General features: G+C 37.2%; 1 protein-coding gene across 2 annotated transcripts in view; it reads left to right on the plus strand.

Annotated features, from left to right (window-relative positions):
- Positions 1-24,355, plus strand: part of btbd11a (BTB (POZ) domain containing 11a) — a 289,012-nt gene extending 264,657 nt beyond the window's left edge. The window contains exons 7-17 of one of the 2 annotated variants that reach the window (XM_049473317.1): positions 385-486; positions 3,279-3,372; positions 6,435-6,570; positions 10,189-10,415; positions 12,832-13,010; positions 14,466-14,571; positions 16,182-16,284; positions 16,416-16,497; positions 18,068-18,136; positions 19,156-19,269; positions 20,231-24,355. In XM_049473317.1, coding sequence (XP_049329274.1) covers positions 385-486; positions 3,279-3,372; positions 6,435-6,570; positions 10,189-10,415; positions 12,832-13,010; positions 14,466-14,571; positions 16,182-16,284; positions 16,416-16,497; positions 18,068-18,136; positions 19,156-19,269; positions 20,231-20,452 — 1,434 coding nt within the window. In that variant the 3' untranslated portion in view covers positions 20,453-24,355. The remainder of the gene's footprint in view (positions 1-384; positions 487-3,278; positions 3,373-6,434; positions 6,571-10,188; positions 10,416-12,831; positions 13,011-14,465; positions 14,572-16,181; positions 16,285-16,415; positions 16,498-18,067; positions 18,137-19,155; positions 19,270-20,230) is intronic. The other variant, XM_049473318.1, reaches the window with a different exon arrangement.
- Positions 24,356-25,019: the final 664 nt, after the last annotated feature.

Below are 25,019 nucleotides of genomic sequence, written 5' to 3' on the forward strand. Positions count from 1 at the left end.
TATGTGGGAGTTACCACAGAGAGCAAGGAAAGGCAAGGCTAGCTTCAGGCACGGGGTGGGTTAAAAGAATAATACAAAAAAAAAGGATAGAAAGAAGTGAGAAAGAAAGAAATGAAAAGCAAAGCATTTGCTCTGTTCTTTAACTGTCTGGAGTTAACAGAAGGGGCGGCTGGGGAAAGAAACCGGCTCCAACTTTTTCCCGCTCAATAAAACTCCACTTACTTACTCATTCCTTTTATTATTTCTCTTTTTTCAATTCTTTTTTTATTCCTCTTTTTGCTTTCTCTTTTTTCTTCTTCCTGCTCCAAATGAAAACACAGTGTACTCATTAATGGCTGAATGCTATTTCTCTCCCCTTAAACCTCCTCCTATATGACTTCCCAGGTGCCCAGCTCAGTACACAGGCACCCCTCAGTTTACCCCGACACCAGGCAGGGGACTCCACTCACATTCGCCGTGTTGCACGGACACGTCCCTGTCGTGCAGGTAGTGATGACGTGAATGACTCAATGCCTTTCCACCTCTGCACTCTTTCCTTCAGTTATTATTATGCTCCAACATAATAATAACAATAATAATAATAATAATAATAATAATGCAACAAATGCAAGCCCCCCTTACACTCCCCTCCCCCACCATTAGACTGCTGCGGCCTGGGTGCTCTTATTCAGGCCAGAATGAATGAGTGGCTCAGTTTAGCTAGTCTTGGTAAAATGACATTGAATTGGACAGGTAATGTGGTTTTGTTCAGAAAAAAAACTAGGATAGATTTGATTGGTCAATTAACATTGAAGGATTGAAGGAGTCACTTAATGTGGCTTGTTTTAGGAAAGCTGAGAGAAAGCTAGCCTAGGCTGAACGAGTCAGTCTGCATTACTCAGTTTAGTTATGCTGTTCTGTTTAGGAACTTGGTCAGTTAATATGGATAGAAAATGTCAGTTTAATGTGGCTCTGTTTAAGAAAAAAATAGCTAGATTGAATGGGTCAGTTAACATGGATTGAATTGGTCAGTTAATGTGTTTCTGTTCAGGAAAACTAGAATAGATTTGATTGGTTATTTTACATTAAAGGGATCAATTAACAAGACTTGTTTCTAGGAATTCTGAGAGAAAGTTTTACTCAATTTTACTCAGTTTTGTGATGTCATGCAAGACTAATTGAATGAATGTCGAAAAAGCTAAGCTAATTTTTTAGCTAATGATTTAGCATGGACTTAAAAAATACTATGCTACATTTAAATTGGTCAGATAACATGGATTGAATGGGTCTCTACTGTAAATATGGCTCTGTAAAGGCAAAAAAATACTAATGTAGATCAGTTTATTAAAGTTGAGTTAGCATTACTCAGTTTAGTGATACTAAGCAAGACTTCTAAGCAAGACTCAGTGTAGGCTAAAAGATTAGGCTACATTGAATTGGACAGGTAATGTGTTTTTATAGGAAAACTAGGATAGATTTGATTGGTCGATTAACATTGAAGCATTGAAGGGGTCACTTAATGTGGCTTAAAGCTGAGAAAAAGCTAGCCTAGGCTGAACGAGTCAGTCTGCATTACTTAGTTTTGTGACACTAAGCAAGACTAATTTTATTCAGTGTGGTAAAGCTAAGCTAATTTAATTGACTTGGATTGAGTCAGTTAATGCTGTTCTGTTTAAAAAAATAGGCCAGATTTAAATGGGTCAATTAACATGGATCAAATGGGTCAGTTAATGTGGTTCTGTTTAAGAAAACTGGACTATAATTATTTGTAGTCAGTTGACATGGATCGAATTGGTCAGATTAATGTGTCTCAGTTCAGGAAAACTAGGATAGATTTCATTGGTCAATTAACATTGAATGGATCAATTAACGTAACTTGTTAGGGGTCAGTCAGTCAGTCAGCCTTACTCAGTTTTACTCAGTGTAGTGATGCCATGCAAGACTATTTGATTCGGTGTCATAATGCTAAGCTAATTTTAACGATTTAGCATGGACTAAATGAGTCAGTTTAACAAGGCTATCTTTAGAAAAAGTAGTCTAGATTTAAATTGTTCAGATAACATGGATTTGATGGGTCTTTACTGTTAATGTAGTTCTGTAAAGGAAAAAAGACTAACGTAGCTCAATTTATAAAATCTAGAAAGCAAGCCTAGATTAAAAAGTTGAGTCAACATTTCTCAGTTTACTGGTACTAAGCAAGACTTATTGATTTCATTTTATGAAGGTAAGCTAATTAGTCAGTTAGCATGGATTTAACTGGTCAGTTTATTGTGGGTCTGTTTACAAAAACTAGAGGAGATTTAAAGGGTCAGTTAATCACATTAATTAAGATTAAGACAGCTAAGACACAGTCATTTAGCAATATTCAGTTTAGTGATTCTAGGTTAAGACTAAGCTAAGACTACAGGATTTTAATACATAAAGCTAAGCTAATTCAAATTAGGTCAGTTACCTGGATGGGAAACAAATAACAGCTGGACAACAACATGGAATGGCCACTTTTAGTCCAACCAACTAACCATTGCTGTATCTGACCTATCAGTATTGTCTGCTTTGTCTACAAAGCCAGGCTCAATTCAACAGAGCATGTGTTTAAAGAAAGTGTTCAGGTCTAAGGCATGAAGTATTATTAGTACTGCAGTTTCCAGTGACCTCCAGTGACCTCAGTTGTTGGAGTGGGCCAGTCTAGACTTTTAGAGTTATATTACTGCAAGCATGAAGCTAAAGATATCTCTATAGTTTCCCAACGTGAGGGAATTTCACCTATTAAATTGCCCTCAGCAGCTATGAGCGTTCATTCTGATGAACCACCAAGGAGCAATTCTGATGCCCAGAAGTAATGGAAAGGCAGAGCAGGAAATGCTTTCTTGTGAAAGCTCTTGGATCTCTGAAGAACACGCACACTTGGGACTGCTTGATCTGCCAAGAAAACAAGAACACAGGGCATATCCTGTCAATGAAAGAAATCCTCCTTCTTGGCATTTCTTGTCTGAGTAATCCCTTAAAGTGAAGGCGTTTGCTTTATGAAGCAGGTAATTGCTTTTTTTAGTGTTTTTTTTTTTTTTTCTTTCTTGATACTTTTGGTTGGTTTCCCCCCCTTTTAAGAAGTAAGTGACAGAAAGTAAAGCCAGATCTAGCTTGTCACCTCACTTGTCTAGATAATGGTAAGCATGAAGGAATGCACAACCCCACTACTTAGGTCATCAGTCAGTCAGCTCCACAGTAAGCTAAGCGTTGGTGTGTGTGCGTGTGTGTTTGTTTCATAACTGGTTTTCTCTGTTATGTTCTGCTCATCTCAGCTGCTGTTGGATGCTCGAGCCAATGTGGAGGGGGCAGTGCAGGACGGAGCTGAGAACTACACTGAAACGCCGCTCCAGCTAGCCTCTGCTGCAGGTAGCACAGCAACCCTCACTGACATGAATCGTGTGGCATTTCATCACCACAGAAAAGTTCTGCATGTATTACCTGTTACATAACCTGAGGGGTCTCGGTGTCAGTTCTTTTACCATGCTTTTACCCTCCTGTAGCATCTAAAGTGGGCATAATTAGTTTTAAAGGTCTCTTGGGGCCACCATGAGTGAACCTTTTTGTTGGACTGGAATGCTAATCACTACTCTTTTGGTGATTATTCCTTAACACCCAGAGCAATTTGTCACAATGTGTTCGGCTCAGAATTGAGGTCAAATGTGGCTTCCTGGTTTTTATATGTATTTTTGTTTCCTATATTGTAAATCAATACTGAAGTCATCCAGACTATGAAGGAACACATCATGTACGAATCATGTAGTAACTTAAAAGGTGTTAAACAAACCAAAATAGTCTGTGAAGCATTTTGGTGGCTTTTATCTGTGGTTATCTTACCTTTCTAGGGTTTGTGATGCTCTTAAAACACACAGCATCCACTTCAGGGTATTATTCTAAAACAAAAATACCTCAGTGTTAAGAGGTAATCTCTGTTTTATGTTAAAACTGTATAAATCTTTTTAATTAAAGTTCATATTATTTTGTCTCTAAACTGAGTGGATAAGGGACAAAATAGTATGTTTAATACCAGTACCAGTACCAGTATGCTGGAACGGCCATCTCTGCTAAGCCTGATATATTCATTCTAAAAACTGGGGTGTCGGGTCGTTTTTTTTTTTTTTTTTTTTTTTTTTAGTTTTTCTGGCCACGTCACACGTCTTTACGAACTTACGTCATACATACAGATGATCTAAAAGAGGATTCGGGTCAGTTTTTCTGAACGCGAGCCACTGGTGGAGCAATGGACTTCAGAAGGGGAAACTCAGTAGCTCATTTATTTATAATAAAAACAAAGTAACTCTCTCTGACTGAACATAACCTGGAATCGGATTCAAGAATCGCTCTGAAAGGAGACTGCATCACACCCGCCCACTTTAAAATGATTCTTCCACATGCTTGGTGCAATTACCCATTCTCACCAGAGAGGGCCCTTAATCAGCTTTAAGTACTAGACATAACTCATTAAAAATAATTGAATAAATGGTTATAGGGTTATTATCAGAATACTGTTGTGAAGTACACAGAAATCATAATTTCCCAGCGAATCACTTTTTATTTTCACTTTATTTTCCTTTTTATTTCCTGTTGTGCATGTGTTAAGAAATACATGAGAAGTACATAGTATTAAAAATAGTTTTAAATCAAATTAATATTATTAATTGCTGAACATGCAGCAGGTGTAAGTCTATGAGCATGTTAGTCTGTGAGTCTTTTACACCTTACTATTGTCTGGACACATATTCAAAAGCCTGGCAGAGAGACCTCCATAAATTTGAATAGACCTGAATGATATTCACTGCATTTGCCTAAACGTTTTCACTGAATAATAGTGAAAATTACTTAGAGACTCTGCTTAGCTTGAAGGTCTCTAGTTATGAAGCATCAAGTGCTTTGATGCGACGCTCAAGGAAATGCTTTAATTTCCCTACCTTCCCCCAGTACACACGCACACACTTCTAAACAGAAGCATGAATATGCAGAAATGATTGGAAACTTCCACCTGCATGCTGAAGGGTGCGCTAATGTGGCGCTACAGGAAAAGCTGGGGTTGTTTGAGGCTCATCACATTCAAAGCTCATCAAGGCTCGTACCTTACGCTCCATTTGACATACAGCGGGTCAATTACCCCCGGTGCATCCAATCCACAGGGTTTTCGCATTAACGCCGAAACACTTTACTCCACATTATCATGTGTGGATGTGCACGGGCCGAGTCGCTGATTCGCATTAAGAAAACAATCAGCCGAGGTTCTCTGGAGCTTCTTCAGTGACTGTAGCCTGATCCCACAGACCTGCAGAATAATCTGCATGGATTTAGCCAGCTATTGTTCACGGGATGGGTCAAGTATGAAGGCGTTACTTGCCTACAGCTTGCGTTCTATCTGTCTTTACATGACCTTTCACCAAAAGAAACCTTTATTATACTGAAGTGTTTGGAACACAGACTGTGCCTGTGTATATAAGTTTAGATTTTTATTTATTTATTTATTTTTTTAAGAAAAGCTTCCCACTGACAGTGTAATTTAATTCAAGGCCACGCTTAATCTATCTGTAGTAAGCCAGGCTGCATTGCAGTTTGATGGACAATGGTTCAGTAAATGGCCTGCAGCTGAAAGAACATCATGCTGCTGTAGAAACTAGATTGTCACATCAGTGAGTATGGATTTTTTTTGGCAGGAGGTCAAGTGTGGACACATTTTTCTCTATAAATGTTTTAAAAATACTAACTATCGTATATGGTGCTCACTTGCAAAAACGTATGGAAGCCCGTTCCTGCCATCTAAAAAAAAAAAAATAATCCTGCACTTTTTTTTGACTAATCAGTAAATTGCTATCTTAATATTTTGACATACTAATTGATTATTTTGCGATAGTAAGTCATTATTTTGAGATACTAATGAGATAATATTACTGTCATTGTTAATGACTTACTGTTATCACTTAGTATCTCAAAACAATGAGATAGTATCTCAAAATGATGACTTAGTATGTCAAAATATTGAGATAGCAGTTAACTTAATAATAATAAAAAAACATGCTGGATTTTTTTTTAGATGGCGGGAATGTCATTATTTTGAGACAGTAGTTGAGAAGTAGTCCTCAATGATAGAATCTATTTTGCATCTGTCTCACCTGCTTCTATCTCTGTACAGTCTATTAGTATCTCAATTTTGAGATTTTATCTCAAAATAATGACTTTCAAAATAATGAGATAGCAGTTTACTAAATAACAAAAAAAATGTGCTGGATTATTACGTTTTTTAGGTGGCGGGAATGGGCTTCTATAAAAGTGAGACATTATGTAAATAAAAAAAAAAAAAACAGAACCCAGTTCAGCTAATCAAATAACTAGTATTTTTTTGTAGCTGTATGTGTAAAAATGTGTTTGATAGAATGATTATAAAACCCTTGCTTCTGATTGGATGTTTTTAGGCAACTTTGAGCTGGTCAGCCTCCTTCTGGAGAGGGGAGCAGACCCTCTGATTGGCACCACGTACCGCAACGGGATGACTTCTGCTCCATTAGGGGATATGAACTCATACAGCCTGGCTGCAGCACATGGACACAGGTATATTAGCTTTTTCATTTATCATATATTGTTCTAGATACTGAATATGATGGACTAAACATCTTTAATAATTTATGTATTACACATACAGTTTAGCCTGCCTTTAAATCATTTAAATTATAACACCATTAACAACGGCACAATCCTTAGAATACAATGTTCACTACAATCATTAATGGGTGTCATGGATCTGAGCTGTGTAAAAGGGACATTCTGAGCACAGACATGCCAGCAGAAACATCTTATCTGTTAAACACTCTTCCCGTTTGCAACACCTGAATTAGTTTGTTAAATGTTGTTAGAATGTTTTTTTCCTTTCCTTTGCTTTCCTTACATGCTCTATTTTAGCTTAATTATATGTTAACCTGCTCTGTAAATTAAAACACTACTCAGGGAAAGTTCAACATTTAGCATTTATTTAGTTTTAACATGGAAGCTGAGCATTGTAAAGACTTACATGTAGCAGCAATGGAGTCTCTCAAACAGAGGCAGCTTTACCAATGAGCCCTTATATAGGGGAGTTTCCCGCCTTTAGAGTGGGACATACCACTTTTGAAGCTAGGGCAGGGGGGTATTATAGTGGTGTCTTGTTTGATCCTGTAATGATTTTGTTAGGTAAATCTTTGGTTTATGCTTTAGCATGTATACTGTGTGTCAGTGTTTCTATATTATTTTGGATAGAGCCCACAAGTTGATTATAATTGGGGAATTGAGTTAATTGGTCTTGTTTAGTTGGACTGACCTAGAGGAATGGCTAATGCTTAATAAGGAGGAAGCTCCTAGTGCGAAGAGTTTCTGTTTTTGTTTCTCTAGCCTATAAAGGCATTTTTTCTTTCTATATTTTTAAGTTTTGTTTATTTGTTTGTTTATTTCTTGTTTGTTTCTATGCAATGTATATATTCGAGATTGATAAGAAAAAAGTAAAATAAATGCTGCACTGGATGCTGCTTCGGGGGTGTATGCACATGGCGCAACTGCATAGACAAAATACTTTTAGTAGTCAGGGTTTAAATCAGTCACTGGCACATCTGTGTTTTCTGCCACCAAAATAGCAATACACCAGAAATGTATCTGAACACACCTCACTTCCAGACCACCATGCCCTTTGGTGTAGATGTATTCCTTAACTCTGTCGCTATTTTAACGGCGCATGTGCAAGGTCTGAAAATAAACTGTTGTTGGGGTGTAAGGTAGCAATTAGCGTTGCAATGGAACTTGCATATAGTATCTTAATTCATCTCCTACAGTTTTTTTGAACATTTTGTAAAGTTTCTATTCTCACAAGTGGTTTAAAACTGATGAAGTACAGTACTAGCCAAAGGTTAGAATCATTGCATACATGCATATGCAGTACAATTGTTTTTACTGTTTATCAGACGAAATATTGATGTAAACAGTTTTGTATAAACATACTCATACAAGAATGCATTATAAGTAGAATCTGCTGGTTCATTTTTCAAACAACCCATAATAAATAATGGTTCACCTCACTCACCTCACTCATCAGATCTGCTGTTTATCATAACCGTAAACATCCCGTCCATCAGCTCTGAACTCCTGACCTGAAATCGCTGCCAGATAGAAAAGAGCAGCTGGTGTTTTTCATGCAGGTCGGCTGGAGAAATAGATCTCCATATCTCCATAACTTCAGCACCATCATTTCCCATTGCAGGGAAACTGTAAACCACCAGCGTCAGTGCCCACTCGTTCCCTCACACCCTTACCCAGCACTGCATAATGAACGCTTATTGATATTCACCGTGCATGCATTCTGACTGCATGAGATTCCACTGCATTAGACCACCAGCTCCCCTCAACGCCGCAATATTAAGGCAATCTGTTACGGAGGCCGGTCCGGATTTGCAGAAGTATTGCAGCCAGAGCCGGGGCTTGAAAAGAAGCTGCTCCCGCCGAGCCTCGAGCCCCTGAGACATTTGCGACGCTGCGACTTGCGGTGATTTGTGGCCCCGCGCGGATCGAAGTACTCATTCTCTGAGCATATTTCCACTGAGTTCTAATGACTTTACACTAACTCTCTAATACAAGCCCAACAGCAGGCGGCGGTAATATGTGGAAAAATGATATCCATGACTTGATAAATGAGAGTCATAAACATCCGAGGACTAAGGGGTCTTCTAAAAACGGACGTTATGTTTTAAGAGTTTCCAACTCTGATGCATCTCTGTGACTGTAGGAACACAGTCAAACTGTGTCTTACTCAGTGAAAGGCAAGAGATGTAAAACGCAATAAAAAACATATATGAAGAACGGCATATTGCTCTCATTCTGCCAAAATTAATCAGACCAAACAGTACTTAGAAGTTAATGGCAGTAGATTAGTCATTTCTTTGACCTTGTAATTGCAATTCTGTAGTGTGGGAAAGGAAAGGTGTTCCCAAGCCTCCCCGAGGAGGACTTCAGCTTCAGCACCTTGCCAGTGTGCATTCTTATTTACAGTTCATAGTGTCTACAAGACAGAATAAGAGTCACACACGTAGAAATAAAGGTATTTTGACCGGGGCATGTCCAAACTTTCATATATATTCACTATATGTAGTCTTGCAGACTGTGGTCTTGAGCTTATTTTGTATTTCTTCGTATGCTATCCAGTGTTGACCAGAGAACAACTGGTCCTAAATCTGTAATGGGTTCTTTCTCTTGCTCTGAGGGAGTATTTTAAATTGAACTTAATTGGATTAAATAATGTTGGAAATGGAAAAATGCTAAATGGCTTGTGGCTTAATGGCTTAATGGCTAAAATGAAAAAGTGATATTATTTAAGGAACAATCAGTAATAATAAATGCGAGCGAGTGTGTCCCCAGTTGCCATTTCATCGGGGTTGCCAGATTGGCACACAGTGGCAAGCGATGGCAAGTCTGACTCTATAGCTGATCAGTGAATATACAGCTCTAGAAACATTTTAGAGACCACTTCAGTTTCGGAATCAGTTTCTCTGATTTTGATATTTATAGGATTATGTTTGAGTAAAATGAACATTGTTGTTTTATTCTATAAACTACGGACAACATTTCTCCCAAATTCCAAATAAAAAATATTGCCAATTAGAGCATTAGAGCAAAAAAAAAAGTTCATATTCATAAAGTTTAAGAGTTCAGAAATCAATATTTGGTGAAATAACCCTGGTTTTTAATCACAGTTTTCATGCATCTTGGCATCATGTTCTCCTCCACCAGTCTTACACACTGCTTTTGGATAATGCTTCCTCTGGATCATTATTCTCTTGATTTTCAATTTGGTAAGATCAAAGAAACTCATAATTTTTAAGTTTCCTATTTTTTCCAGAGCTGTATTTAAGTTTCAGTGTCCAGATTGTCCATCTCTGCTAGATAAGTGGTGGTGATAAATTACATAACCATAGTTTAGCAATCTTACTGAAGTTCAGTGATTACCTGTTTGGCAGAAAAATAGCTGCAGCACACTGGTCCTTAAACTCAGCATGTTTCCTTAATATCAAATGATACAACCTGATCATATTATGAGTTACTACAGAAAATATAATCCATAATGCTCCTTTAAATATATATTTATGGTCTAATTGAGTGATCTGGAGTTTCTAAAGAAGCTTATTGATTGTTTCTCTGCATGTGATCCCGCAGGAACGTGTTCCGGAAGCTCCTGTCTCAGGTAGACAAAGATAAGGGTGACGTCTTGTCTCTGGAGGAGATCCTGGCCGAGGGTTCGGAGCCTGGTGGAGAGAAGAGAACATCACACTCGGAGGGCACTCTGCGGACAGGCAAGGCCAAACTGAGGGCCCTCCGAGAGGCCATGTACCACAGCGCCGAACACGGCCATGTGGACATTACCATAGACATCCGCAGCCTGGGTTAGTAACCACACTGCACGCCTGCCACTCACATCTGTAGCCTGTCAGTACTGACTTCTTTAGGTTCCCACAGACATCCACTGCCTGGGTTTCCATAGACACCCACTGCATGGGTTAGTACTGATATAGCACAGCAGTGAGAACAGTCGTCTGCTGCTCGAGATCACCTCTGATTTTTAAAGGAGCCATATTATATATTGTGTCTGTGTCAACCCCACTTCCTGTCTCTTCTCCTTAATTAAAAAACTCCAATCTGATCTCCTTAATTGAAACACCTCCAATGTGATCTTCTTAATTGAAACACCTCCAATCTGATCTTCTTAATTGAAACACCTCCAATCTGATCTCATTAATTGAAACAACTCCAATCTGATCCTATTAATTGAAACACCTCCAATCTGATCTTCTTAATTGAATCACCTCCAATCTGATCTTCTTAATTGAAACACCTCCAATCTGATCTTCTTAATTGAAACACCTCCAATCTGATCTTCTCAACTGAAACACCTCCAATCTGATCTTCTTAATTGAAACAACTCCAATCTGATCTCATTAATTGAAACAACTCCAATCTGATCCTATTAATTGAAACACCTCCAATCTGATCTTCTTAATTGAAACACCTCCAATCTGATCTTCTCAATTGAAACACCTCCAATCTGATCTTCTTAATTGAAACAACTCCAATCTGATCTCATTAATTGAAACAACTCCAATCTGATCCTATTAATTGAAACACCTCCAATCTGATCTTCTTAATTGAAACACCTCCAATCTGATCTTCTTAATTGAAACACCTCCAATCTGATCTTCTTAATTGAAACACCTCCAATCTGATCTTCTCAATTGAAACACCTCCAATCTGATCTCATTAATTGAAACACCTCCAATCTGATCCTATTAATTGAAACACCTCCAATCTGATCTTCTTAATTGAATCACCTCCAATCTGATCTTCTTAATTGAAACACATCCAATCTGATCTCATTAATTGAAACAACTCCAATCTGATCTCATTAATTGAAACAACTCCAATCTGATCTTCTTAATTGAAACACCTCCAATATGATCCTATTAACTGAAACAACTCCAATCTGATTATATTAATTGAAACACCTCCAGTCTGATCTTCTTAATTGAAACACCTCCAATCTGATCCTATTAATTGAAACACACTCCAATCTGATCTTCTTAATCGAATCACCTCCAATCTGATCTTCTTAATTGAATCACCTCCAATCTGATCTTCCTAACTGAAACATCTTCAATCTGATTGTATTAATTGAAACACCTCCAATCTGATCGTCTTAATTTAAAAACCTTTTGTCAACATAGTCATTTGCAGAGTTTTACTTACTTGTTCTAGCCTGCACTGTTGACGTTTACTTAATGTGCTTAATAAAAGAAATTAACAGTGCAGCTGTTTGTATGTTATTAGTTTGGGCGCTTGGGTTTGTCTTTGTAATCTTTATGAAATGTTCTGTACTTTAGATTAATGCTAAAGTCATCCAAACTATAAAGAAATATGGAACTATTTACTATACAAACCAGAATATGTTTTGTATAAGCCGAGAATGGCTTTCAGTTAACAGCTGTGCTGAACTCGTCAAGAGTTAATTACTTAAATGTTTCCTCTTAATGTGTTTGAGAGCATCAGTTGTAAAGTTGTGAAGAGGTAGAGTTGGTATACAGTGAATAACCCTATTTGAGTAATCTTCTAATCCATATAATGGCAAGAACTACTCAACTGAATAAAGAAAAAATGCTTTAAGAATGAAGGTCAGTCAATGTGAAAAAAAAAAATCAAGAAGTTTGAAAGTATTCTCAAGTGCAGTCACAAAGACCATTAAAAACGTTATAATGAAACTGGCTCTCATCAAGATAGCTGCAATAAAGGAAAAGCAAGAGTTACCTCTGTTGTACAGGACTAGTTCATCAGAGTTACCAGCCTCAGAAACCTCAGAAGGTTAACAGAACTTCAGATAAGAGCACCTAAATGCTTTACAGAGTATTTTGGTTTGTTGATTCCTTCTTGGTGCAACAACCTTTTTGAAAATGAGTGTAAATCTCCACCAGTAACGTGTAGACAGGGTTTCTACAGTAATAGCACTCCTATCAGTTCATAGTGAATAGGTAGGAGAAACTGCTGTCAGCTGAACTGGCTATCGCCTGTAATTGTGCACATGGTTGTGACATCATAACCATGGTGACTTAAAAAATGTGAGCTTCTGCAGGTGACATCCTTGAGAACTTAGGATTTGAGAGCATTTTATAGTTAAAAAAAAGAGTTAAAATAATAAAAATGATATGGCCCCTTTAAACCATTATACGTAAATTTACACACTTTACTGACTGATTGATTGATGAACTGGTTGTGTGCGTGTGTGTGTGTGTGTGTGTGTGTGTGTGTGTGTAGGTGTACCGTGGACTCTGCACACATGGCTGGAGTCTCTGAGGACATGCTTTGTGCAGCAGCGGAGGCCGCTGATCCAGGGTCTGCTGAAAGACTTCAGCTGTATTCAGGAGGAGGAGTACACAGAGGAGCTCATCACCCATGGCCTGCCACTCATGTTCCAGATCCTCCGAGCCAGCAAGGTTCACAACCCTCACCCTGCTCACACACAGATGGTGAAATAGGGCTGAGCAATACGGCCGAAACCGAATACCATGATAATTAAAGGAGAACTCTGGTGTAAAATTGATTTTAGTGTAATAAAACATTATAAAGAGCACTAAGATTTGTTGAATAGCATACCTCTGCTCTCCCACAGCTTTCTGAGATACAGTCATTTTTTTACAGTTTGTCCAAATATGCTTTAGAAAGGATGATATGGGGCATATTTTGCCCCTGCAGATAAATCGCTTTTTACACCGTTATCCAGGTTTAAAGTAGCTCCACACCTCCTTGGTAGAATCTGTAGAGCAGAACATTTGAAATGAGGCGTTAATAAGTGCACAAGAAGCTTTTTAAAAAATAATTTTTACAACCCGTAGCATAACCTAATGTTTTACCTTTACCTTAAGATGGCGGCGCCCGGAGATTAGGCTACGCTACGGGTTTTTAATAAGCTTCTTGTGCAAGTGACAGTGTTCTGAACTCAGGGTGGAGAAGAAAAAAAACGAACAATTTAAAGCATTTTTCATCAATTCATCACAAGATTATGACACTAGGCATATAATAACTGCCAGGTTTTCACATTATAAAAAGTAAAAAAAAAAACAGCTAAAAATGAGTTAGAACAATAGTTATTTGACAAGATCAATAGCATAAAACCCCACATCCCCCCCCCCCCCCTCCTAAGAATTGGGACAACCCTTCCTGCACCCAATTCGTCGTCAGGAGCGCTAAAGTTCAGTAACCTAGCTGCTGCTGGTTAACTAGTTAATTTTAGGGCTTTATTGTATGTCTTCAGAAAGGGGGGGGGATAATGGATGAATTAATTATTATTGTACATTCCTTAATTCCTCTGTGATGGGGAGCTGAAATTAGATTTGATTAGCTTTTATTTTATTTCATTTATTTTTATTCATTCCACCTTAAATGCTGCAGCCCCTGCCATCTGTTGCACCATTTAAGGTGGAACAGGAAAGTTAGCTAACTAGCTAGCTACTGAGACACAGTACTAGCGATCTTTTTTTATACTTGTTATGAGGAATTCGGCCATAAAACATTGAAACTACAAAGTAAACTATGATAATATGATGCTAATCATCACTTGTAACATGGAAAATACTTACATTTGTGGGTTTCTTTGATCGCTTGTTTGGTCGCCATCTTACCAGTGATTCTCAGACCCCTCGGTTTGAAGTGTGCATCTGAAAAATCTCTGTATGAAGGGCTAACAAGAATCTAAAACACTCACAAAACAGAGGGGTAGGGGTAAGGTGTAGGGCCAAGGGGTGAAATGGGATTGGGCCTATTAGTATAGTTTAATGAAGATGGGAAATTATTGTAAATGTTTGAAGCTGTACCTTTTTGAAGCTGTGCATCTGTTTAAACTTTGTTTAACCATATATTTGTGTGTTTGTGTGTGTGTATATAATCTGCAGAACGAAGTCATCAGCCAGCAGCTATCTGTTATCTTCACCCAGTGCTATGGGCCTTTTCCAATCCCCAAGCTGACAGAGATCAAAAAGAAGCAGACGTCCCGACTGGGTGAGTACCAGCTCTGCTGCCCCACTTAAAATCTGTCCTTAAAACTGACTCAATCTCTTCCTCTCTGCACTGTTAAAAAACTCCTTTATTACAGGCAGCAGAATTAGCGGAAGTGCTGATGAATCGCAGAGTTTTACAGAGCATGCTGTGTGCTTTTGTCTGGTGGACAGTAAATTATAAACAACGCAGTGAAGATCTTTTTTTATGGAAAATATGCTCAAATTAATTTCATCATCAACAGAAGGAACGAGAGAGAGAGAAAGAGAGAGAGAGAGAGAGAGAGAGAGAGAGAGTGTGTGTTTAGGAATTAAGGTGGATATTTTGGAGGAACACTACTGCCATCTAGAGGGCAGTTTAAATAATGTATTTTATAATCTCTGCACAAGCATACTCGAGCAGAGTAGTGTATTATATTGTATTGTACTCAAGAATATATAATAATAATCCCCCATAACAACTTTTACACATTGTTCAGACTGGAACAGACATTATTATAAAGATACAGTTGTAGAAAAAGACATGACGCCCCTATTTTAACAAAACTATAACTATTACTGTTTAAAAAAAAAAGTAAACCTGTTTTGAACATTTTATACCAAACAATATTTTTATGTTTTTTTTCTTTTTTTGTCTCTCTGCAAGTAAATAATAAATATGCATTAAAATGTGCAGGGGTTTGCTCTTTATAAAGGACGTATACCGTATTTTTTGGACTATACAGTGCACATAACATTCTTTAATTAACTGCTAGAGCAGCATTAGCATTAGCCATTAGCCACGCTAACCGTTCTCTTTCAATATTTAGAGATAAGTATTTTGGACTGTAGTCTGCATGTATACTGTGATGAAACAAGCTAAGTGGGACAAACCGCTAGCTGATAGCATCCTGGCTCAGTGTACCATTGTTGAGCAGCATTAGTGTTAGCTAATGCTGCTGCACCCAGTGGAACACTAGAAGTCTTTACTCACCCAAAAAATCTAGATTAACACTCTTTAAAAGAACATTGATGAATGGACGAAAGATGTATTATACAAACAAGACAAAAACTATAGAAAAACAGAAAGTATACTGGTCAGGTAATGCAAAACCAAATAAACAAGACCAAGAAAACACATTTACGAAACCATAAAAGACCCTAAAACTAGAAACAACAGGACAACAACCATGAACATGTAAAAAAAAACACAAACCTGACAAGAGCACACAAAACACACAAAAGACCAGATAATAATTACTGAAACAAAGGAATTCTATATACATTAAAACAAGGAAAACAGGTGAAAACACTGTTGACAAGGTGAGGTTAAGGCAAAGAAAAGACTAAACAGAGACGGAACAGAAAAGACGGGACAATGACAATTTACATTTCACAATACATTATTTCACTTAAGTGGCTCAAACTTTTGCATTAAACTGTATTTTAATTATTTTACTTTTCAAACAGAATGAATCAATAGACTGTGTATTAATATACTATCAATAGCAGTAGTAGTAGTAGTATTTTGTTAATTTTATATCACTAAAGACTGGTGTTGCAGACAAGCCCACTGAAAATAAAAGTATATTTTGAACATGTTAAAACTAGAATCCTCTCTCACGTTCCTCTCAGATCCACACTTCCTGAACAATAAAGAGATGTCTGACGTGACGTTCCTGGTGGAGGGAAAACCTTTCTATGCTCACAAAGTGCTGCTCTTCACAGCTTCAGCCAGGTGAGAGGACTGTCTTATCAATAAATAAACACATACGCACAAAAATGGACTGGAATTATAGTTATATAACCTGACTGCAACCATAAACTTTGCTAAATAAAATCATTATTTTTTTCTCTTCTGTGGTTTAGGTTCAAGTCTCTGCTTTCCAACAGACCTGCTGCTGAGAACACTTGCATAGAAATCAGTCATGTGAAGTACAACATTTTCCAGGTGAGAAAATGTTTGGGAAGATTTTTAAAGACAGAAAGCTATCCATGCTCACATGTATGTTAAGCCAGGCAAACACTGAGTGATTCTTTTCAGGTGCGTTTTTTCAGGTTCATATTTGTTTCTCCATATACAGCTCTGGAAAAAAATGAAACCACTAAAAATGAAATATAATCAAGAGGAAGATGGATGATCACAAGCCATCAAACCAAGCTGAACTGCTTGAATTGTTGCACCAGGAGTAAAGTACGGTGGCCGAGAAAGCCCAACGCAGTGCAAATTGAAAAGCGCTGCAAAAGCACAAAACACATCCATCAAAATTACAACACAGGCGCAGCAACTAGAAAAACGCGCTGCAACTAGAAAAACGCGCTGCAACTAGAAAAACGCGCTGCAAATAGAACCACAACACAACGGAAGTGAGTCACAACACAACGGAATTTTCCCGGGGGACCTTAAAAGATACTGTACCAGCTAAGCTGCGTCTTCAGTAACGTCTTGGACTTCACTATGTGTACAAAGGACAATAAGTGGCAAACAAGGCGTTTTGAAGCAGAACTTTTAATAAACATAACTTACTTTTCAGAAGCTTGTTTGCCACTTATTGTCCTTTGTATACAGCTGGTACAGCATCTTTTAAGATCCCCCGGGAAAATTCCGTTGTGTTGTGACTCACTTCCGTTGTGTTGTGGTTCTATTTGCAGCGCGTTTTTCTATTTGCAGCGCGTTTTTCTAGTTGCAGCGCGTTTTTCTAGTTGCTGCGCCTGTGTTGTAATTTTGATGGATGTGTTTTGTGCTTTTGCAGCGCTTTTCAATTTGCACTGCGCTGGGCTTTCTCGGCCACCGTAGTAAAGGCATAAAGTTATCCAAAAGCAGTGTGTAAGACTGATGGAGGAGAACATGCCAAGATGCATACAAAAAATCTGATTAAAAAACAGGGTTATTCCACCAAATATTGATTTATGAACTATTAAAACTTTATGAATATCGTTGAACATGTTTTCTTTGCATTATTTGAGGTCTGAAAGCTCTGCATCTTTTTTGTTATTTTTAGCTGTTTCTAATTTTCTGCAAATAAATGCTCTAAATGACAATTTTTTGGGGGGGGAATTTGGGAGAACTGTTGTCTGTAGTTTATAGAATAAAACAAAATGTTAATTTTACTCAAACATTAACCTATAAATAGCAAAATCTGAGAAACTGATTTAGAAGCTGAAGTGGTCTGTTAATTTTTTCCAGAGCTGTGTCTAGAAGCAAGATATCCATATGAGAAAGGCCATCACTCAGAAAGAAAGGCTTTTTTATGGGTATATTTGCAGTGAATTTTGGGAAAACAGGTCATAATGTTAAGAAATCAGCTCACAAGACAGGTGAAGACACGATGAAGCTAAAATTCGTCTCGATCATGTGATAAAAGCAGGCTAAAATCACACAGTGTTCTCCTGCATTTTTCTACTATTGCTTTGTTCTACAAGCTTTAAAAAGGTCAGAAAGTCAGTCCTGTTCAACCCATAGCCTTTGTTGAATTTTCTAGGTACTGTAGATCTGACGTTCTGTTATTGCTGTGTTGCAGTTGGTGATGCAGTATCTGTACTGTGGAGGCACTGAGTCACTGCACATCAGAAACACTGAAGTCATGGAGGTATTACACCACATTCCTCTATCCGTCTCCTTTTGAATCCGTTCTATTCATCCCCTGGTCCATCCCATCTCTCGCTTTTGTCTCTTTTATTTGAAGGTTAATAGGATGTCTCATATGATATGATGTGAAAGTGTCTGGCCGTGATGCTGTGATTGCTGGCCAAGGCCAGCCCGGATCTGCCAATTGTTCCCACACCCACTGCATGTGTCATAAAATGATTCACTTTAACTGCAAAGAGAAAAGATGGTACTTCTAGGGATCATCAAAGCGTACCCATTACCATAATAGATTTATAAAAAAAAGTGCCTAACCATTTGGAAGCACGTATTTTACTTTCATTTGGCCTACACTGTACTGAATTCCTGTATTTTTATACTAAAATCACACAGTAAATAACTAAATAAAATGACTTTATTTGAATTCAGTTCAAAATTTTGTATTGGAAATTGTATATGATATAGATGTATTACGCACAGAGTGATCTATTTTAAGCGTTTAATTCTTTTGCTGTTGATGATTATGACTTGCAGCCAATGAAAACCCAAAAATCAGTGTCTCAGAAAATTAGAATATTATATAAGACCAATTGGTACTTTTGGCAGAGTGGGCAGTGTGCCAAGTCCTGCTGGAAAATGAAATACGCATCTCCATAAAAGATTAAAAAAAAGTCTAAAGTCAGTGCAGTTTTGTTTTCCCACAAAATCTTACAGCACTTCATGCTTCCCTCTGCTACTGACAACTTTTATGGAGATGTGGATTTCATTTTCCAGCAGGACTTAGCACACTGCCCACCCTGTCAAACGTACCAACTATTCTTATATAATATTCAAATTTTCGGAGATACTGAATTACTACAATCACTACCAATCACATGTGCTTTATGTAATATTCCCAATAGAGCTTTGAAGAACATTGACGACTTTTGTATGACTTCAATAAAAGTATAGAAATATAGATGAGGTTGCTGTGTCTACATTCAGTGTGATAATTCTGGTTTCTGTATGTTCTGTATCTCACAGCTCCTGTCTGCAGCCAAATTCTTCCAGCTTGAGGCCCTCCAACGACACTGTGAGATCATCTGCTCCAAGAACATCACCATAGAAACATGTGTGGAAATTTACAAGCATACCAAGGTAAGAGAATATAGATTTAATTATATCAGCTGATTTGTTGTGCCCACTATCATTTAACCAGTTTCACTACTAATACTAATATGGCACATCTGCTGAGGTATAGATTTAATCTAATGAAGTCAGGTGCTGAATACTGATGGAATTGATACAGATTTTTTTTAATTTAGCTAGATGGTCCAACATGTGGAGGTAAAGTAAGAGAAAGGAGCTCTGAATCGAATGATTTCCACTTGACATTTCAGTGAGAATTACCAGTTTGTTTGCACATACCAAACAATTATCCAGCTACTGGAGTTTCTACTATGTTCTATATTAGTTTGGGTGACACTTTTAAATAAGGCTCCTTTATAAAGAGTTTATATATAAAATAGTTTATAAATGAGTGTATCAATGTTATTAATTAGGTTATAACAATTACAACAAATTAATAGGAAGGACAACAGTGGCCTGTCGTGTACCAAAACGTGATTCCACATTTGTTTATGCTGTTAAACCTCAGCTTTAGATCTTACTTTGTCTTTTCCGTCATTCAACCTTATTTTTCTTAACTATTATAACATATTAAATGACTAAACTGGCTTTCTGTATTTTTTATTAGATATGTTAAAAAAGTCATTGTCACTGTCATGTTGTTCTTTCTATGTATCTGTTGTAACTACTTAATTAATGATATTATTATAACCTGATTGATAACATTAATAAACTCATTTATAAACCACTTTCAAATAAGGAGCCTTATTTTAAAGCAGTAACTTAGCTTGTTACATAGAGACTGCTGAGTATTTCAGGGCAATTTAGTAAGTTTTCTCATCTATTCATTCCATATCATGTAACAAAAATTGCTTAGACAGATTCACTCTTAAAAAAATTCTACAACACTATTTTACAATATTTATGCTTTATTTAAAAATATATAACTAATCTGAGAATTTTTTCACCTGAAATTCCTTCATTCACTCAGTTCCTGGGGGCCGCCGAACTCTCTGCCTTCATCGAGGGCTTCTTCCTGAAGAACATGGTGCTCCTGATAGAGCTGGAGAACTTTAAGCAGCTGCTGTATGAGGTGCCTGCAGAGAGTCCGGGGCCAGGCCCCTCCTATGACGTCCTACAAGACCTGGAGCGGACCCTGGCCACTCGCATCCAGTCCATCCATCTCTCCTCTTCCAAGGGCTCCATTGTCTGACAGGTTTTTTTTTTTTTTGCCTGCTGTGGGACCATGGATTCGGTGTGGGCTCCTTGTTGTGTCTTTGGCCGGTAGCTTAGAGTTTGTGTGTTTGAGGGCAGATTGAAAACTTGTCTGCCCAGTGGAATGCATGTGGGACGCCCTGTTTTTTTTTTTTTTTTGTTAGATAGTTTGTTTGTTTGTTTGTTTGTCTTTTCTTCTGTTTTTTTTTTTTTTTACAGGCTAACATCTCCATAATGCTACTGCAAGGCCAGCCAGCTGTTACCCTGTGCCATTTCAAGGGCTACATTTTACGTCATCATCTTAAAATCTTAACATCCTAGCATCTTGAACAGCGCAAAAGCAGGAGGTTGGATGCTGAGTTCTCCACTCCTGCTCTTGAGGATGGTCTTGTGAACTTTGCAGATTGCCCATGATGGAAGAACCCATGCTAATTGTTCCTTCCTTGAACTAGCTTTCTTGAAGTAGCTCCATTTATTATATCCCATTATATTAAAAAATTATTTATTTTACTTTAATGAATCTTTGAGCATTTGTCTAGCCTCATGATTTTTTAGCATTGTGATTAAATGAGTCGATTAAACGAGATAATGGTGAATTTCTAAGGTTCCTTTAAGGTGCCATTCATCTTCTCAAAGCTTCTCAACAGCAGCATTTTAATCATGGACTCGATGGAAGTGCCATACCAGTTTGCTATGCCCGGTTATAAGCCACCTTTTTGTACCTTTGTGATGTTCACCAATGATCTTAGAGCTATATATAAATATATATATATACCTGAATGGTATGTTTTACATGGTTTTACATTGGCTGAAGTGGTCAGTGAGTAATGAGTAATTAGTAATGAGTAATTAGTTAGCCTACAAAGCTGCAAACTATGTAAAAGCAATTTTCACAGCAGTTCAGAAAGAGCACGCATTTTGTACGCTATAAAAAAATCACATTATTTGAAAACTAGACGTGTAACAGAGCACTCTGTTATACTGCCCTTGCTAACTGTGCTCTCCTAGGAAACCCATCATCATCATCATCATCATCGTCATTCTCTGTGTTGTAGGAGGTCCTGTGCTAAGTGTCCAAGTTCGATTCCACCCACGTTTTAATGACCCATGAAACAACCACTGTGCTTAGTACACTGGAAACTGAGCAGTCCATCCTTGCCTTGAGGTTGTGTTAAATCGACATTCAATGCCAATAATCTGCATGGGCCCTTTGCAGCCTAGCTTTGACTTTTGTAATAAAAAGAAAATCACAAAAGAGTGAAAGAAAAAAAAAGAAACAGTTCTTTTCAACTCCGTAATTACCTGAATTAGGGGTGGAATGATCAATGATCGTCACACATTTCAGACTGTGGACACCAAGTATACAGTATATACTCGTGTGGAACTCGCGGAAATGGGATTTACTGTGCAAGACACTTCTCTTTTAGGTTTTTATTGTTTCTTTATTGTTTTTGTAATTAACTAATAATTGTGTTTTTCTGTTGTTGTTGACTGCAAATCTGTCCTAATAGCGTTTACAGAAAAAAAGCCAGTGCCCTGGTCGCCACCAACCACTTTGACCAAATGTACATACTCCAGATCCGCACATGCAACTCCGCTTTTGCTAAATGTGATGCCAGCGCAAATATTGCTGTTTTACCGTTGTGCAGTTCCGTTACTGCCAAGATGTTCTGCATGTTCCGCGTTTTTCCTGCGTTATTCTGTTTTTATTTATCTGTCTTTAATTTCTATCTGTGTGTGTCCGTAGCTTTTTGGATGTCTGTCAGCATCCTGGGAGTGTAATACCAGCATGGGTGTTTATGTGTCCAGGGCTAAACCCAAAGTTTCAACTGACATTGAAGAACAGTAAGGTACTGAGGAACTATTACTTTCACCCAAAGAACATGTAGTTACTGTTCAGACAAAAAGCATCTGAAAAAAGAGAATCTCAAAGTAAAAATGAAAAGGCTTATATCTGTGCATCTGTCATACACTTTCCACATAGCATACAGTAAATAATATATAAGGAAAGTGGTTATTCAGTTTGTCTGAAGAGGTTTTTAAATGTTATGATCATTACTATTACTATTGTTATTATTATTATTTATATAGAATTAGAACGTTTTATTCTTCATGGAGAATAAAGAGGAGATAATGGACCTAGAGGATGGGATTCTTGGCGATTCTTGGTTTTGCTTGGAGAATTGTCCCATTTTTAAAGCATAAGAAGAGATTTAAGAACAAGAGTTTAAAGAGTTTTTATTCAAATGTAGCTAACAATGGAATGATATCACGATGCAAATAATTTTAAACTGTGAAGAGAATTTTATTTGAAATCATAGTACAGTAGCTTTATTTTCTTACAATCTATGTTATGTCGTCAAAAAGCGCCACTCTGCTAATTTGTGTAGCTAAGACAAAGATATGGCGTAAATACATATATTTTTTTGTTTCTCTTAAGATGTTAGTCTCACTTGTCAGTCGAATGTTGTCAAACATTTCTTCATTAATTGTACCTGTGCCAAAATGAAGTGCAACAAAAACACAACCTGTTAAAAAACATTTCTAAAAAAATCGATTTGCTTAAGGAGCCCACAGCATTTTTTTTTTTTTTTAAAGGTACCGGATTTGTCAATGAAATCAAAGCAAGAATGTTTATATAGAGCTTTTTACAAGATATGTTGCAAATCAGATTTATAGAAATCTCACAGAATAAAAAAGAAGCAAACAAAACATAAAAATCTCAGTGAGCGTCAGTGGAAAGGAGAGATTTCCTCAGAGCTGGAGGAAGACGAGACATTATTCTTCTACATTATTAATCCAAAAAACAAAAATTACTATACAGCCATGTAATCTATATGGTCTATTATGTTCAGAAGTTTATTTAGGAGTACTGATAAAAAACACGCTAATCTTAAAAATAAAGTTTTATATAATGTTAATAATGTTATATATAATATATGATAAATGTTTCTAGGCTTGGACAGAACAGAGCCTTTGCACATTTGTGGAGGTACAGTATGTTTGGAGAAGTGAAGGTTATTATATATTGAGATATTCAACCACAAGAACGTGGTACAAACTGTTAAACATGGTGGTGATAGATAGCAACATGAATATATGAATAATATGAATTGAAAAAGGAAGGTAGGAGGGGGGGACTACCTCCAAATTCTCACTCTTGTGTAATTTATAAAAATGTTTTATAAAGACTTACCCATTAATTTTTTTTTTTTGTCTGTGTCGCCACAGAAACCCTTTTTTTGGCACCACTGTTTTATTTAAGAGTGTAAAAGTCAGTATGTGAAAGCAATATAAGACACAGTCTTTGTACTACTCTGTTGTGTATGATTGACCTCATGAGTGCTGGATATTTGGAATGGTTGTGTGTTTAGATCTTTGTTATAACGATGAAACGTGAAATGGTCCTGTAGTTCAGTACTACAGTAATTAGGTATTCACTACACACCAATAATTATGAAAACTAGAGGCCATTTGTACTGTAAGTGGATCCTTTAAGCAAAGCAAAATTCTTCAGATAAAAGAAAAAAAAAACGACTTGCTCATTGTGTCTTGGCTTTGACTTTATCTGCTTTGGCTGCTACTGAGACATGCTTACAGACTACTCGACTCCGAGCCGCCATTTCCTTTCATGTCTTTACCGGACAGAAACTTGCATGCTTTTGACTGACTTTGAGTTTGAGGGATTATTGTTTTGCTCTCCTTATTTCACTTGATTGCAACATTGTACATTGTACAAAAGATACATATATAGAAATATATATATATAAAACATAGTGTAAATATAAGGGATGTTATTGACTTTACCAATGGAAAAAAATAAGAATGTCACACTTGTGCTACAGTGCAATTGTTCAATGACATGCATTTGTGTACAGCCAATAAAACAGTCATGGTTTAATCAGTCTCTCTTCTTTTATTGTTAAATGTTTATTGTTATAAGTTGTGCTTGAAGCGAGCCAGATATAAATTAATTATAGGCAAGTACTGTATGTTTACTCCATATACATTTTCTCTACACCACCAGTTATTTCTACTCAGTAACTTCCAGTCACAAAATCATATATATATAATTTTTTTGGCTCATTCTGGCTTCCACCCTTCTTTACTTGTGGTATTACCAGCACACTGATTGCCTCTTTTTTACCTTTGGCTGTAGATGAATGTTGCAAACTGAACTTACACTCAGGTCGCATTTAGTCTTGAAATCATTTGGAATCATTGGGTTGCAAGGCAGCTTTGATATGGGAGGAAATTACCAAAGACCTCAGATAGAAAAACATATGCAGCAGTCTTACGTCAAGCCAAGAGCTTCAGGTAGCAGTATCAAGACAGCCCCATGAAAATGAGCTTTTAACCCATTAGGCCCTACATGTTTCCTGCTTCACCTGCACTAAATTTCTCTCCAAAATGACCCTCATGCCCCTAGAGGCTGGGAGTAAAACAGCAGGGAAAAAAAAGGGACTTCATCTGTAACAGTATGAGGCTATATAGAAATAAGCATTGTGTGTTATAATAGAATGAGCATATAAGAAAGATATATACAGTATTTGCTGAAAAAGCAG

The sequence above is a fragment of the Astyanax mexicanus genome, chromosome 2 (genome assembly GCF_023375975.1).
Source record: "Astyanax mexicanus isolate ESR-SI-001 chromosome 2, AstMex3_surface, whole genome shotgun sequence".
In the NCBI taxonomy this organism is placed as follows: Eukaryota; Metazoa; Chordata; class Actinopteri; order Characiformes; family Acestrorhamphidae; genus Astyanax; species Astyanax mexicanus.